Source organism: Hemibagrus wyckioides, linkage group LG07 (assembly GCF_019097595.1).
Source record: "Hemibagrus wyckioides isolate EC202008001 linkage group LG07, SWU_Hwy_1.0, whole genome shotgun sequence".
In the NCBI taxonomy this organism is placed as follows: Eukaryota; Metazoa; Chordata; class Actinopteri; order Siluriformes; family Bagridae; genus Hemibagrus; species Hemibagrus wyckioides.
Window position 1 is genome coordinate 2,465,575 of NC_080716.1, and position 17,137 is coordinate 2,482,711.

A 17,137-nucleotide genomic window follows, 5' to 3' on the forward strand; every position below is an offset into this window, starting at 1 on the left:
CAGGACCCAACGTGTTTTATTCTACTTACACCACAGCCAATAATCACAATTTGTTAAGGAATTTATTATTCTTTTGTTTAGATTTTATTTTGTTTTAATATTCATCGCGTAATTCCAGCTGGATTTCTTAACGTTATTGAGATATAATGCTTTGATCGTTTGATGAAATGAACATGCAGCTAGTTTAGCCACATTAACATCACAAGTTATTAATAATAAATGCTAGACCTAACCTGTAGTGAAAAATTAAAGCGGTCACATCGCCTGCTGCTTTATGGTTCAGATATAAGTGGTTTTCGCCAACATAGTCAGTTGCAGTATATTCTAGCTAACTGAAAAGAACAAGGTGACCAGCATAATGGCAAAAAAACTGTACACATACTAAAAAAAAAAAAAAGGCTGTCAGGATTTCCAGAGTATTCAGAAATATGTGTTGTACTGTTGAAGGTATAATAATATATACCTTCCCCCCGTTTCCCAGTGGTCAGACCCCCAAAAAAAGCAATCTCCTTCGACTCGTGTCCCTTTTAATAACCCATTGATTATAGGGTAGGCAACACGGGAATTAGGAAGTAGATCTGGTATCAAGTGGCCTACATGCCTCTTCAAGCTGCCTTACTGCTGGGACAAAAGATTCTGCTGTGCCTCTGCTTTCTATCAGTGATCTCAATCAAACCTGGCTCGCTCTAGAGCCAGACTTTTAATCCCCAGAAGGCTTTAGTGACCATCCACAAAAAGCCATTGTGCCTAGCTTAATTATAACCCCTGATATGACCTGACCGGGGGAGGTGAAGTGTGCAAAAATGCTGCATGCCATCAGCTCTCAGAGGATTGAAAGAGAAACACTAGACCACTAAGTGGAAAATGACCACCCAATGTTAGCTAATGGAACAGCTCGCCTCTTGTCCAGCTTTCTGGGTGCTGGGAGAGAGTGGCAATGTGAGCCTTTAGAGCCTCTTTCTCTCTCTCTCTCTCTCTCAAAAAAAAAAAAATGATATGTTACTTCCCACAATACTTCTGCAAGCATTTGAGAGACTCTTCTGCTCAAAGGAAAGATGGAGCAAACAGCAGGACGCTTGCTTTTGGCTTTTCTCCTGGTTGCAGTGGTCAGTGGGGCCACCATCCAAAGCAGTGAGTATTCATTAAATCAGTGCAAACAACTGAGCAGTCTCTGATTGTATGATAAAAACATGGCACCAGAATATCTGTACTGGTAACTGGTAGTACTACATCGTTAACTATATAATTATTTAATCTCTTCCATAACATCTGTTATGTCATTTGGAACCTATAGGTATGTACAAGGTACTAAGACTTTATTGGATAAATATGAAGTAAAAGGAAGTTCGTAACTCAAATAGGCACACTTTACAACCGTGATAAGCAGAAAAGCATCTCAGAACAGACAAAACACTGAACCTGGTGGTAGATCAGGGTCCACGCTTGTCAGCCCGAGACATGAATCTGGGGCTACAGTGGGCACAGGCTTAGCAAAACTGCTACGGAAAAAAGACCAGGCAATGTTTTCTGATTAGCAATCAGAGGTTAGCGTGGTGTCTCATAAGAGCCACAGTTAGGCATGACATTATCTTTAAGGTGAATATTGAATAAATTTTTAACATTACAATATTTTTACTTACGTACTTTCTTATAGAAGCGGTTTGGTTATACTTACTACATTTATGTTACTTTAAAGCATTATTACTTGGAATTTTTTTTTTACATATTCTATACTAAAAAAAAGTATTCATCACTACCTATTAAATTCTAAGTAATCACTGCAATGTGGCTCCAAAACCTTTTACATTTCTTACACATATTACTAATATATACCAGAAATATTCCAGAATATCATATTTTTACTGTGTAAATTGCTGCAAAATGAACTGACTGTCATTTTCTTTTGCATGAATTAATGTAAAATTCTCTTTAAACACAGAAGCAGGTTGGCCGTACTTACTTCCATATAAAATATTTCACTTACGTATTCAACATAAAAAGTTTTCACCAAAAAATATTTACTTAGTTCTGTATCATTTTATATAACTTTCAGTAGTTATTGCACTGAGGTTCCAAACCCTGTTGATCAAAACCTCCCAGTTTTCAGAGAAATGATATCTAGAATGTAAATTACCAAATCCGATTTACACAGGAAGTATTATAGCTAAAGTGCCTAATGACTTAATATTGAAAGGTAAGGTGACTATAGTTACCTGTAAATTAATAAAGTTAACAGTATAATTGCTGTGCTGAATATAATCATCACATACTTTATTAAAGAAGCAAATTAGTAGTACTTCTATGTTGAAGAATATTCGAATGTTTTTTATATTACTCATTATTTTACTTAGATATTCTATAAGTACTAAAAGTTCTATATTATTGCCTATTAAATTCTCAGGATTTACTACATTGCATCTTCGAGTCCTGTTGTAAGATTTCATATAATGTATATTTACTAAATGCTTTAAAATCCAACATGGAAAAGTAGAAAATGACTACAATATTTTATAATATTTGAAATATAAGTTGAAAGAGCTGCAAATAAAAGAAACTATCATTATTTTCCATTGAGTTAATGTTAAGTACTTATATAACACTACAATTTACCCTTTAAATAATGTACATATAATGTACTTTTAATGTTTGGTTTAATAGAATTTACTACTTTTGAGGATAATAAGTTGAAATACACCTGCTATTTTCTATGTTGTTTATAGTATATTGCTGTAATATGAGTGTTTACTAAGTACTACATTAATAAATGTTAATTACAGTATTAAAGATAACTAAATCTAATACGCAATACACACCATGCACCAGAAAATACTTAAACAGAAAATACTATATTTTACAGTATGTTAAGCATAAAGGTTTTTTAAAAATTGCATGATGACTATAAATATTTTCTTTCCGGTAAATTTTGAATATTTATATAACATTATAATGACACCTTTTACCTTTACTTATGTATTTTCATATGGAAAGTAGTTAGCGGTTGTACATTTTGTGTTGTTTTTTTCCTCATATTTGTTCGTTTATCTATTTATTTTGTACATATTCCATTTGGAAATTATACCCCGACTCTTGTATACTAAATATTTAATTATTACATATTAACTTTGCAGTAATTACTGCACACCATCTTCAAGTACGCTTGTCCAAGACTGACAGTTTTGTATGTTTACTAAGTGCTTTAAAATCTAAAAACATAAAATTTCTGCTAGATTTTACAATTTGGTAAGTACAAAGTGCTGCAAAAAAATAAAGGGACACAAGTACAATTATTATTTTCTTTATTTCTTATTAGGATAATGAGTTGAACTATATCTGACATTTTCATGTTGCTTACTTCATCATTTCCTTGATTTCGCAGAACAATTTTTGAGTATCATTTACTAAGTACTACATGAAACCACCTTTTAAATTAAGTAAGTAGTGTATTGTGTGTTACAGAAATTGCAATGTACAACACGTACCAGAACTGACTTGCCTAGTTAATACTGTATTTTATAGTATGTTAAGTATAAAGCGCTACTTTACTGAGTAAGGCAAGGCAAACTTATTGTAATATCTCAAATTTCATAAAAGATGCTTTAGAAAAGAAAATTGAACAACTTTTTTAAGAAGAAAAGTGAAAAGAAAGAAAATAGAAATCTGAAATACATAGAGTAAAAAGTAATAAATCTATGAATGAATTGAAAAGCCGCGTTTTTAATCTCGATGTTTTGTATTCATTTAGTACAACTAATTGTAACTTACAAGTTTCATTTAATTTACTATGTGTTTTAAATTTCAACAAGTTTGTACCAGAAACTTTTTAAGTTATAAAAAAAAAAATTAAGCACCAAGAATAAAGACTTATATTTGTATTTGAATATGGCAAGTTTTTACATTTTTCCAACTTAGGCTTGTGAGTAGATTTCTTATCACGGTGATATAAAGATCCCCGGCTTCCTTGTGTACAGTCACGTGGTGCGCAGTTTCTGAGACAGAGGAGCAGAAGTGTCTGGATCTGGCCGGGAACATCACGTTACGGAACGTCCGTGGGAAACTGCAGTGCGTGCGAGGTCAGAGTGCGACCGACTGCATGCAGAGGATTAAGGTGAGAAAAGCTATTTTGTCGTTACAGCATGAGACTTACTGTTGATTTTCTGCACAGTATTTTACATCCCACAGAAAGCTACTTGTTAAAGATCGTGATACTTTTTTAGCTGATTTAAGACCATGCTGTTTTTTTTTTATCCATTTATTGTTGCTTTCAATATTGTGAAATGTCTACAAAATAAGTAATCAGTTGAATGAACGAAATTGAGAACCTATTTTTTTCTAGCTTTGTCACTAAAGTGAAACAAAATAATGAAAAGCTTCTGTTTTCTCTCCCTTTTTGTTTCTCTTTAAACAGAACGGCACGGCCGACGCTGCCTCCATGTATCCTGATGAGATCTACACGGCCGGTATTTGTTACGGGTTAGACGTCGCAGTAGGAGAATCGCACAACGGAATTGGTTAGCACTATCTCATATTTCCTACAACATACGGACATATAGAATATAGTCGGGTATAGAGTGGTTGGGTTCTTAAGATTATTGTTTACGATCAAATAATAAAATAAAATAGTGCTCAGGTATTAATAACTCAAAATGCAAAAGTTTGCACCCCCTAGGTGCTTTCTTCAAATAAAGGCTGGAGATTCAGAGGGTCAAAATATTCTATTTGGCTGATTTTACCTTATCTTATGGATTGCTATCTTGTGTATTTATTCATTTATTTATTTATTTTTTTATCTGTATCTATCTATCTATCTATCTATCTATCTATCTATCTATCTATCTATCTATCTATCTATCTATCTATCTATCTATCTATCTATATATATGTATTAATGGTATTACAAATGCGTAGATAACTGTGAAATAAAACACATCAAAACAAAACAAAAAAAGACGTGGGGAGTGTAAACTTTTGCACTCAACTGTATAACAATAATAATAATAATAATAATCATCATCATCATCATCATTATCATCATCATTTAAAAGACGTTGAAAATTGTAGTACTATTTATTATTTAATATCAGACTTAATATTAAGGTTATAAATAAAAATAATAAAAATCCCTCTACAAGAGTAAATGTATCTGAACATTATGTTCTTTATATCATGCATTTTATTAAAATATCACACAAGAAATACTTATAATTCTCTTAAATAAAGTCTACTAGATTTTCATCCCTGTTTCGAACCCTAATGTAAGTAGATATAAAGTCATTTTGATTTGAATCCCAGTTTAACATCAACAAACATCTGTCTGATTTTCTTTGTTGTCCCTCAGATGGCATTAATTACTACGTGGTGGCGTTGGCGCGCAGATCCTCGGGCGATCTGTCTCTTCTGGAGATGCACGAGCGAAGTTCCTGCCACCCGGGAATCCGCACCACCGTGGGCTGGACGGTGCCCATCGGCTTTCTGGTCAATACGTCGCAGATCAGCGTGGACGAGCAGTGCAACTTCCCTCATGGTGAATAGCAGAGCATTAAACACTGCAGATCAATTAAAATATAAACAAACAAAACTACACATATCACTGTTCATTTAGTTGTTGATTGCTAATATTCTTTTAAAAAGTTTAAAAACGTATATATATTTCAGCAAACAAGCTTTCATGTAATTACATATACATAAATTTGCATCATTAATATAAAATTGGTATAAATATTTATTGTTTAATCAAGAAAATGCCACACACTATTTTGGAACAGTTCTTTAAAAATATAATTTTGTGTACAAAAAAATCTAAACTAAATTCTAATTAAATATAGGATTTTTTTTTGGAACTTTTTTGGACTTTTTGCTTCGGCAAATGATTTAGAGGAAAATTAGTTATTAATAAATGTGATTTGCATGTGTTTCTTCTACATTTATCAAGGTTTTTAAGGTTTATAAAAGAAATCCTGCCGTTGTAAAGTAGGGAAGTGTTCAATGGTGGTAAATTTCAGATCGGCAAAAAAAAATAATAATAATAAATGAAATAAATATTCCTCTGTTGGGTTTCAATTTTTTTATTGCAACAGGAAATAAGGAAAATACATATGGTATGGATGCTAGTTGTCAAAATATTAAAAAAAATGGTTTAACAACAACAAAACACAACTTAAAGACTTTTTTGTATTTTTCCATGAAAAGTATGTAATGTACATTTCCTTATACAACATCAATTCGGTATGATCCCCAAAGTGAGCTACTGTTTCTTTCCCTTGTAGTCCCAAATCCCAGTTTCAAATGACCAGACATATGACGGTGTAGAAATTTGAATATCACCACTGTAGAACTTCTACATTTAACAAAATTTGAAAGAAAACAAAAGATTCCTGTTTGGTAAATGAGGTTAGGATTAGGATTAGGTGTAGGTGTAGCATTACTGAGATTCATTAACACACAAAGTCAAATTAAATACACTACAAAGATAGAGTTACAACTGTGTGTAAGTGTGAGAGTGTGTGCTAAAGCGACTTTAACAATCCTTCTCCCATAGCGGTGGGAGATTTCTTCGGCTATAGTTGTGTCCCAGGGGCAAAAGACCCAGAGCATGATCCCAAAGGCAACAATCCCAGAAACCTTTGTGAGGCCTGCATAGGTGATGAGAACGACCGGCACATTTGCGCCAACAACCCTCGGGAGCGGCACTACGGGGAGGCAGGAGCTCTCAGGTACAGTTTCTGTTTGTCTGCGAAAGGCAAGGACCAGCCTATGTCCTGACTATGTAGACAAGTCTTACTCAAATTAGTGATGAGGTGAGCAGTATTGTTAAAACCATTTTCCAAGTTGTAATGCTAAGTGGCCTGGCCTGGATCTATCAACTTTGCTTTGCTTAGTGTTCTGTATCATGCAGGTGTGTGGCAGAGAACCTTGGAGATGTGGCCTTTGTGAAACACACCACTGTCTTTGACAACCTCAATGGTATGCTGATTTGTTTAACTCTTCTTTTGATCCAAATGATAAAAACAAAACAATGTTCCTAGTGAGAGTGGTGGGTGGCTTGTTGGTTAGAACATTTGCCTCGTACCACCAGGTTTGGGGGTTTAATTCCCGTGTCCGTAGAGTTTGCATGCTTTCCACTTGTTTTTGGGGTTTCCTTCAGGTACTCCAATTTCCAGATTCTGAGTGACTGGATTCTCTAAATTATAAACAGTGTACGAGGGTGTGTGATGGGTTGGTACCTTGTCCACGATGTCCCTTGCCTTGTCCCCTGGGTACCCTGGGATAGACTCCAGGTTCCCTTTGAGCCTGTGTAGGATAAGTGCTACAGAAAATGGGTGGATGGAGGGATGGAGGGATGGATGGATAATCTTTAGGACAATCAGGGGTGACTGTGTTCAGGTAACATGGTTGAATGAATCTTGTGGGAATAATATGGACACAAAATGGCGTCCCATTCAGGGAATCACCTTTGTCTGTAGGGATTTCTTTTAGTATCCCTGTTCTTCTTTTTTACCATGCTAGCTGTTATTAATCTATACCTAGCAATCTAATGCAAATAAAATACAAGGGTGCATTTATGATGACATATTTTCGAGATTTTTTTCTTCTCAAGATGTATCCTGGATGCAAGACAGGACTATACCAGGAATATGACTTCCTGTCAAACAAAAACGGCAAAAATGTCTCTTCAATCTGATATAAACCAGCAGGGGGCAGTATTTCATAACATTGTAGTTCTAAGGGGAAAAAAAGTGTCCAGGTGTCTCGCTAATGAGCCTTGCTAAACCATGCCTGGCTATTTCAAGCGTCATCCATGCTGTGAATTCTGATCTGACTCATGCTTTGGAGCAGATCTGTGATCTTGGCTGCATGGCAATTCAGTATTTACAAGGTAGATTTGTCATGCAAATCTTAATCAACATCTTTCAGGCTGTAGAATGAACCTCTTCTTTGGAAATACAAGGAAATTAAAAATTTTGAAACCACACCACTGTTGAATTCTTCAAGCGGATTGGTTGAAGGTGTTGCAGCAATCTTACAATCGCTGATATCGTGAAGTTTCTCCAGTTTATATAATGGTGATGGAAGGAGTCTACCATGTCATAGTGCGTTGTGGTCAAACCCAGGTTGCTTTACAGGATACACAACAAACAGGGTACACGCAAATTCATTGCTATTTGATGATCCGAGGTTTGTCTCCATGTGTAAGGTAAAAACCAGGAATCGTGGGCTCTGGACATAGAGATGGAGGACCTGAAGCTACTCTGCCCAGATGGAGGTGAAGCTCCTCCCTCGGAGCACGCGCGATGCCACCTGGCCGTGGTGCCCGCCAACGCTGTGGTGGTGCGCCTGGAGGATAAATGCCGCGTTTACAAGTTCCTGGAACGTGTTCAGGTCAGCACTTTTGTGCCAGCTGGCACGTTCTTTTAGTCAGTGAGAGGAAAAGTACTGGTGTTCTTTCATGGAAAAAAAATTTCAGAGGAACAGAATTAAACACTTCTCAAAAAAAACATAATCCATTACACACCAAGGTGATGAAAGACACAATCATTCCCTGTTTAAAAGTGATAATAGATGGTTTCATCTTTCTAATGACATCAGTTTGACATTGATGGAAGAAATAAAAATGCAACCCAATGATGAAATGGATTCCTATTAGATGTTTATTTCAGTGCTTACCATCTTCTCATTCACGTTAATGCCATCATATTACTTTTTCTATTTTTCTTTACATAAGTTTAAATCAAAAATCACTATTTTCTTTTTAAGTCCATATTTTCTATCCCTGGTTTTTTTTTTATTTCCGTACACATTTCAAGATGTTCTAGACACTAATCTTGGACTGAAGAAATATCTGGCAACCTTGGAAGGCTAGGTATTTTGCTGCGTAACCTGACTCGTGAATATCTCGAACTTCCTTTCTATAAATATTGACCTTATCTTTTAACCTAACCAGCTAATTTGCTTTGCCCAGCATTTTTAGTCAGTCCCTGACTTGTGGCCTTTCTTCCAGAATGCGTTTGCCAATGCCACACAGGGCTTCTCACTCTTCAGCTCGGTGGGATACGGACAGCCTGACGTTATGTTCAGTGACTCGACTCTGAAGCTGATGAGGGTGATGGGAACTTACCAGTCCTGGCTGGGACACAGTTACACCACCATGCTTCAGGCATTCGAGTGTGAAGGTAAACCAAATAACCGAGTAAGACTCATCACGCTAGGGTTCTAAGAATATGGTTCATTACGTTTTGTGACGTCGAAATGTCCATGTTACATGTTTAGAGTTTAAAAACATGCTACCAGGTCTCATGGGTTGTCATATGAGAGTGTAGCACTAGTAGGAGCTTTGTGCTATAGGGTACGAATGATTCAAATAGCCTCGAAATAGCTACTTTAGTAATTTGAAAAGATATTTAAAAAGCTAGCACATTTGAGCCAATAAGATTTCATTCTTGTTATATACACTATCTGTTACCACAGCAATGATCTGAGTTCTGGAAGCTGATTGGTCCGAAGCAGCTCCAGGTTCCAGCTGCATGGTTGATATCAATGTACTCCTTTGAACACGTTATTGTTTCTATAGTAACTATTAAGTCCCAGTGGCTTGTATGAAGGACATACAAAATAATCTAAGCCACATAACCTAAAGACATGATATGTTATTTAATAACTAATCATTGATATGGTAAAGCATGGAGATGCTTGTTCAGCATTAATGGAAGGAGTCTCCAGTGTGAGAAATAAACTTAATTCTTGGAAGTTCCACAACATTAAACATATCTTTAAGTTAATTAACTTTGGGATGAATGTCTGCTTTGCTTTGTATCAGAAAGTCATTGATCATTTTCCTGTAACAGCATGCAAGTGTTTTATTGCTTAATTAATATGCATTTGTGATATACTTCTGTAGTTGATTTCAATTATCAACAAGTACTTTCTCCTTCTCAACTTCTTCACAGGCTTGTGCTGATGGGATTAGGACTCTCTCTCTCTCTCTTTTCTCTCTCTTTTCCACTTTCCCACCCTTTTCCTCCTCCCTCTCTCAGATATTCCTATCCCTACCCACCTTGCCAAGTTCTCATTCCCAAGCCACATGATTTCCTCTCCCCTTTCCTTCATCGGCGACTTGCCGTCCACATCCCACTATATACGCTATCTGATCTGCGATCTCACAGAGGACGAAGGCCGATGAGGTTGCTTCATGCTGTGAAGGGATTCATTCTATTGAGCCTATACTGTGTTAAATCCATGCAATCTGATACATATCCTGGGTTAACGGGAGTTTGCTTAGCGGAGTCGTTACCCTTGCCCTTGAGGTTAAGACAACTGATGAATTTTTTAATGTACAGAAAAAAAAAACAATTTGGGCTCCAATAATCTAGCAAGCCACCTTTAGCCCAGGTTTGAACTTGTATAACTATGTTTGATGGTCTGATAGCAACAGCTACCTGAGCTTAGTGTTTGTTTATCTAGAAAATCTTTTCCAAATCTCAACTTCTGGAAAATGTTCTCTCGGTTCACGCATACTCATCCCATTTTGGAAGGATCTCAACACAGGTGCTCACATAATGCGGTCTTCAGGACTTCAGAACAATATTTCATGTAAATAGTCTTTTGTTTCTTTAATTTCTAGAACAGATTTACATAAACGACTTATTACCAATAAAAAAATTATATGAAAAAGTCAAAAACAGCCCTGTTTACTCTTTTACACATCAGAATATACATTTTTGTTATGTGAGTTTTATGCAGCAATGCCGTGCTGCAATAATGAATCTCTGGCACGGACGAGCATAGCTTATTCATGAGACGCTTTGGCGTGACAACACAAATGTATTATAAATGATAATGACATCTAATATAGGGTCCTAATGGATTGGTTTCAGCACGGCAACACAGCTAATGAACATTAGCGATTTTGATTCCGGGTTAATTAAGCATTTGTTAGGCACATGCAGCCTAATGACCTTGATGTCGACAGCACACATATCTAATTATTATTCGACCATGTACTTTCTTGAGCGGCCGATTTTTCACAGTTTAGCATTAATTATATGCCGTTGTGCGACATTATGGGACGTTGTAATTAACCTTTTGCCCTCGAAGATGTCATAAGTGTATTGCTTTTGAAACAAAATGCCATGGAAAACACTACTGGATTCAGTTACGTGTTGTGAAAGCTGATCACAGGACTGCTTTTTTAAGCAAAATTGGATGTAAACAGATATCCTTAAGTCTTCATTAATCATAAACTCTTCTGACTGAAAGAATGTGTGAATTCATTTCATTTGTAATAAGACAAAGATACAGGACTAAGAGCTAGGGCACAAATTACATTAGAGAACAGACCAGTTGTAGGAAACAAAATCAACTGAAGAGCTTGTTGTTTTCTTAAGACCAAAAAGAGAGACCAGTGAAGGAATGACTAAAAGGACATTGTGGATCTTCTACATTAAGTGTAAAAGTTTTTGCATGGAATTATATGGAATAGGAAATAATGACTCAGTAATGCCAGGATAACTCTACAAACAGGAATGTATAAAACAAAACTAATGCTGCGTTCAACAATTCCCAACCTTCACATAATAATAGCTTTTGTCAGCATGGCTGCTCACACCATTAACAGCAAGTAAAAGATCATTTTATTACTTTATAAGAGCTAAAAAAAAACCTGACCATTCAGTTTCAAGAAAGTATTATGACGCTCGTGATCGCTAATGTTAGCTGGCCAGATTGATGATTTCGTTGAGGTGTCCATATGCTGTTTTCCCACTTTGTAGCTCAAAGTTTTTAAAAGTTTAGACTATTGCAGGAAAAGGCACCCACATTAGGAACCAGGCCAATGACAGGACAAGGGCAAAGACAGAAACAAGAACCAAAAGCTCTGATTTAGTCAATTCTGTATGTTATATAATCTTTCAATGAGACAAATAACTGATTTATTAGGTTACCTTACCCCTGCTAATAGAATGGATGGCTTTTTAGTATAATAAGTATAATAAGACCTACTCTCTCTATATGCCATCAATCTACCTGCATCACTAGATAATTATGATCAAACTGTGGCTTTTGGCATAAAGATATAATTCTCCAGTAGAATCCTCCCTCACACACACCAAACACCACACACACATACAGAAAGAGTCTGCCGTGCTAACTATAAGAGCTACCTCGGTCCACTGAGCCAGCTGGCAACTGCACAAGTAAAGGGATTGAGGTCCCGGCAGAACCTGCTATCCCTTGATATAATCTTTCCTCGTCTGATCCTGCACAGCCTTTTGGACGGCACATAAACCCAGATCCGAGCCCCTTTCAGTCCCAGCGATCATGTTGCACTGACTTATCAGGGTCATGGTAGGTCAAACTAGCACAATACATGTACACAGAGAAAGCTGTAGGCACTCAGGTGTGGCACCAAGCACTCTGGGATTGCGTCCCACTGGAACCATCCAAAGCTCATATGACCCACGTTTTTGGGAAATGTTGTGTTCAGGATTTTCCACTTTTTTCTGGCTATAGTTGGACATTTGAGAATCAGGATTGCCATGCTTCAAGTGAAAGATTGTCTAGGCTACAGTTTCATTCAGTGTCATTCGGTCTGGTAAAAGCCATCACTACTGTTTGTCACCATCAGTCCACAGTTTGTTTGAGTGTCATCCACATATGGCACAGAAAATTACAGCCCTGATTTATTTACAACTTATTATTGTTTTTATTTGGAAGGTGACTTAATAAATAGCATAATTAAGTCCTCACCAATAGAAACTGGCTGTTGCAAAGTTAACACCTCCCCCTTGGTAGTACTTATTTGCTTAATATTATGTACCCAACAAAGACGTTAATAAGCACCCAAACCATTGTACTACATGTCTGGATGTTCAAAATCATGCATTAAGTAGTGAACAAGCTGCAATTTAAGACACTGTAAACCTTTGACTATGTAACTCAGAAGCTTTTGAAGGTCGGGAGCTTCTTCGCTTTTAGCAGTCATACATATAAATGACAATGGGGAATATGTATGACAGTAATAAAGATTTTATCAAATGGAATTAACCACTATCTTAGTACATAATGTTGTCTCTGTCTTTGCAGTACATATAGCACTTGTCTCAAATTCCAGGGCACTTTCAGGTTATCTAGCAAGAGACAGAGCCATTGTTATGATAGCATCGTCTACAGCAGTGTGACAGGAGCTGCTGCCAAGGCTCTGATGGACAGCAGAAGCTAGCTTACACTAGACCTCATGTTTAACAAATACACAGATGAGAACTGACATCACAAGTGATGGTTTATTATAACAGGACATCTAATGTTCCCTTATCTCTATTGTGTGCAAGAATTCCAGCAGTTCTTCAAGTCTGTTTAACAATAAACATGGCCATAAAGAAGCTTTAGAGAAATGCAGTTGTAGGTATAGATACTTAATAAGCAAGCTAGTGGTGTCAACGTTGAGGAAACCCTTCCTAACACAACCTAAGGAAGAAACCTGGAGAAGAACCAGATAATGAAGGGAATCCATCCTCTTCTGGGTGGCACCAGATAGTCGGATTATAAAGCATTAATGTATACAGGTGTAGATGAGTAAAGACATATAGTACTAAGTGTTTTGAAAGGAAAGTCAGGTACCCAGGTGGGATGGTCCACTAATGCAAGGCTGGATTGACATAGATGCCATGATTCAGAGGATATAATTGTTTTTCGTAATAAATTTTGAAATTAACAAAATCCAGAACCAATCAATGCAGTAAACACCTTGCAAATGCTTTGTGGCCTAAAAAAATGAGGGTTACTACCAAAACCAAGACCAATCTGCAATTCCAGATAAAGACATATATAGCAAGCTGGTGCACAGGAGTAGTAACTCAGTGACAATGACAGAGAATGCAAGCACAGGAGAGTGACAAGCTATCCATCTAGACTCCCAGATCTCATTATTCAGTGTCTCACTGATAGCACAGAAACCTAACTCTGAGCAAGAGGCTTAATTCTGATCCCTGCTCATATAACACAGCTGAACCCCCACAATGCCAAGAGAAAGCTCTGTGTGGATGAGACTTGAATCCTAATGATATAATAATCATTATAATAGTCATAGTTATTATTTTACTTGGTCCTTGACTGAGAAAGTCTGGTCTCTATATCGACTTGTCTGAGACTTATTGGTATTTCTACTTGAACTTGTTTTGGTCTTGTGCATTGCACTTGGGTATCTTGATAAATATAGACTCAGTCTTGTCTGAGAACAATAAACCTAAAGTTCATGCCACCTTCTTACCTTCTTGTAAAAAATAGACTAATTATTGGTACAATACACTAGCTGAATTCTGTCTTTGCTTCCATTTGGACTCAATCAAGAATTGGCCTCGATCCCTGGAGATCCCTCGATCTCTGTTCTAGTCCTGGTCTTGAACTTGACAATGGCAGTCTTGACTACAGCTCTATAGATAGGAACTCATTATGCCCTGCCATTGGTAGGCAGAATTTTCAACCTGTGAAGTGTGTACAACTTTGTACATATCAGGAAGTAAGACCAGTGGAAGTGTCTTCTCCATAGCCACTTTAAATATCTGGTAATGCCATATGGCTTGGCAAATGCCCCATCTATAATTCCACTCACTTGTCAATTAAGTTCTCTGAGACATAAGTGGTGGTTTACCCTGATGACATGACATAATGGTGTATATAGGATGCTAATGCTTGTGTATGACACTATTATCTCTGTGTTATGAAATATATTACAGTATAATTAAACTAAGGCCCAAAGTGCAACATCCCAAACCAAATATAAGTGTGCCATCATTCATCTAGTTAAGACTGAGGAGAGCAAATTGGACACTGTGCCGCCTGGAGACGAACAAATATAGGACGCTATCTCAACTCGATGATGTAGATTTGTTTTGACTAAAAGTGACAAACCATGTCATGAATAGTGCTGTGTCATATAAAAATAAGTTAGGATACAAAACTCCTTTCAAACCTATTATCCATTTACAGAGATGCCAATTGGTAGATGACAACATCTTGCAGTCATACCATCCATCAAATGTTGTCCAAGCAAGAGATGAGGTTTTTTTTTGGGGGGGGGGGGCTGATGGCTGTGGTAGGCAGTACACTGTTTTCAGACACCCACAGACACACACACCCACAGACACACACACGCCCACACCGACACTCCATTACTCCAAAAACAAATCATTTTTTGCATTTGTTCCCATTAGAATATTATAGGTTTGAAACTGTCTTCTGAAGCTTCCCTTTAAAATGACACTCTTATGTGACATATGTGATTATTCCCACATGGCCTACCTAAATATTTGTATTTTGCAAACATATTCAGGTCTCACCCTTGCTTCAGTGAATCATCTCACCTGGATACAGCTACAAAAGCAGCTGCCTAATTCAGGGAAGCATCAAACTTAACCTGAATATTAATGTTTCACTACAGTACTACAGTGTGAGACATTGCCAGGCCCTGGCATTTATATTTGAGCTCCTGCTGTCCCATGTGCTGTCCAAAGCTAGAAGTCCTCGAGCAAGCATCTGGCCATGCTCTTAATGAGAAAGGAGATACAGGGCTTTTTCTCATTAAGGAGGAAACTTATGTTCTCTTTGGAGCATTTCAAGTCACAATAACAAGCTTCACACTCATGTGTGTGCTGTGTTCATCATCCCAGATTACTCAGAGGTGTGTGTGAGTGTGCGTGACTGGGGACCGGTCCAAACTGGGTGACTGACAGAATTAAAGGCACCATTTTCTCTGAAAAATGACAAAGACCTGACTGAACATACAGAATACTATGAGACAAATATTCAGACTATGGATGCATGACCTATTAGTAATCAAGCACAAGCCGTACAAGAAGTAAAACAAAACAATCAATGTGTATTAAAATGGGTTTTATGTACTAGACATGTATTCTTTTTAGCATGACAACCATGTGTATATCACAAAGACACCCCTACATCTGAGAGTTGTTATATGAAGATTGTTGATTCCATGCAAATGGATGTTTACTTCAGTGGTCCTCTAAGAACATTAACAGACATAATATCCAGAAACGTTTTCAGATTTTGATTTTTCGTCTTCATCTGAATGAGCACCTTTGAGCCCAAGGCAACGTTCCACTCTTGGAAGAAAAGATGGATGCTCCCTTCTGGTGGGAAAAGAGCCCTTGAGTTCAAGTACCTTAGGTTGTTATACATCGGTGATCGATGGATGAAAGACAGCATAAAATTGGGTCAGGGGCAGCAGTTTTATAGTCACTATACCAGTCAGTAGTGGTGAAGCAGGAGCTTGCCCTGCAAGTACAGGAATGACCTGGGGATAAGGTTGCTAAGCTATATGGTTGCAAGTAAAGGATGTAGAAATGGCACTTCTTACCCAGGGCAGTGGGTTAATTCTCAGTGTTCGGGAGTGGAAAGAGTCTTGGAGTAGAGTCTGTGCTTCTCTGAATCGAGAGAAGCCAGTAAAGGTGGTTTGGACACTCTCCATGAGATGCCCCTATTCAGATAGTTCCTGGTAGAGCTGTATCAAGCACGTTCAACAGGATGGAGACCCCAGGGAAGACAAAGGAGCATCCACTGGAGTGATTATATATCACAGTTGGTTTGGGAATCCCTTAGGAACTGCTGAAAGTCTGGGCTGACTTTGTCCAGCTTGTTGCCTAATTGCTGCAACCCAGGAATCAGATAATTACTATAAAATTTGCCACTTGTTTGAAGATTTTGTTGAAATATTTACCCTCGGATATCACAGAATCATGCCTGCATATAGTATCAAACAGGAGTACTCAAGGTAATGAATGATTTCTCACTAGATGGCACTAGCTTGCCATACTTTCTCTAGAGCTCCCACCAAGCCGGGCAGTCACACTTCATTGGCTGCTAGCTTATCACACACACACACACACACACACACACACACACACACATACACACTGGAAGGTAATACTGAAGAGGCTGAAGTTAGTGGTGCGATCTTATATGTCACATGCATTTACTTATGTATCGCTACATCTAATTAAAAAAACCATAACCCTAACCTTACTGCATTTCTTTTCATTAATTCCAAGAACACCAGAGATGCATGCATGTCTACAGGTACGTATATGTACGATATTACCTGAGGAGACAAAGAAACGTTTACGGGATTGGA

General features: G+C 37.3%; 1 protein-coding gene across 1 annotated transcript; it reads left to right on the plus strand.

Annotated features, from left to right (window-relative positions):
* The first annotated feature begins 217 nt into the window (after nt 1-217).
* Nucleotides 218-11,108, plus strand: otomp (otolith matrix protein). Its single transcript, XM_058395397.1, has 9 exons — nt 218-1,131; nt 3,969-4,105; nt 4,406-4,508; nt 5,336-5,521; nt 6,536-6,710; nt 6,893-6,960; nt 8,192-8,376; nt 8,996-9,167; nt 9,942-11,108. The coding sequence occupies exons 1-9, from the start codon at nt 1,056-1,058 to the stop codon at nt 9,950-9,952; spliced, it is 1,113 nt and encodes a 370-aa protein (XP_058251380.1). The 5' UTR covers nt 218-1,055; the 3' UTR covers nt 9,953-11,108.
* The last annotated feature ends 6,029 nt before the right edge of the window (nt 11,109-17,137 follow it).

Excerpts from the sequence above, each read along its gene's own strand:
- otomp (XM_058395397.1), top strand. The coding sequence starts at position 1,056 with ATGGAGCAAACAGCAGGACGCTTGCTTTTGGCTTTTCTCCTGGTTGCA. Across the intron at positions 4,509-5,335 it reads AGAATCGCACAACGGAATTG|ATGGCATTAATTACTACGTG; the intron begins GTTAGCACTATC and ends GTTGTCCCTCAG. Across the intron at positions 6,711-6,892 it reads GGGGAGGCAGGAGCTCTCAG|GTGTGTGGCAGAGAACCTTG; the intron begins GTACAGTTTCTG and ends TGTATCATGCAG.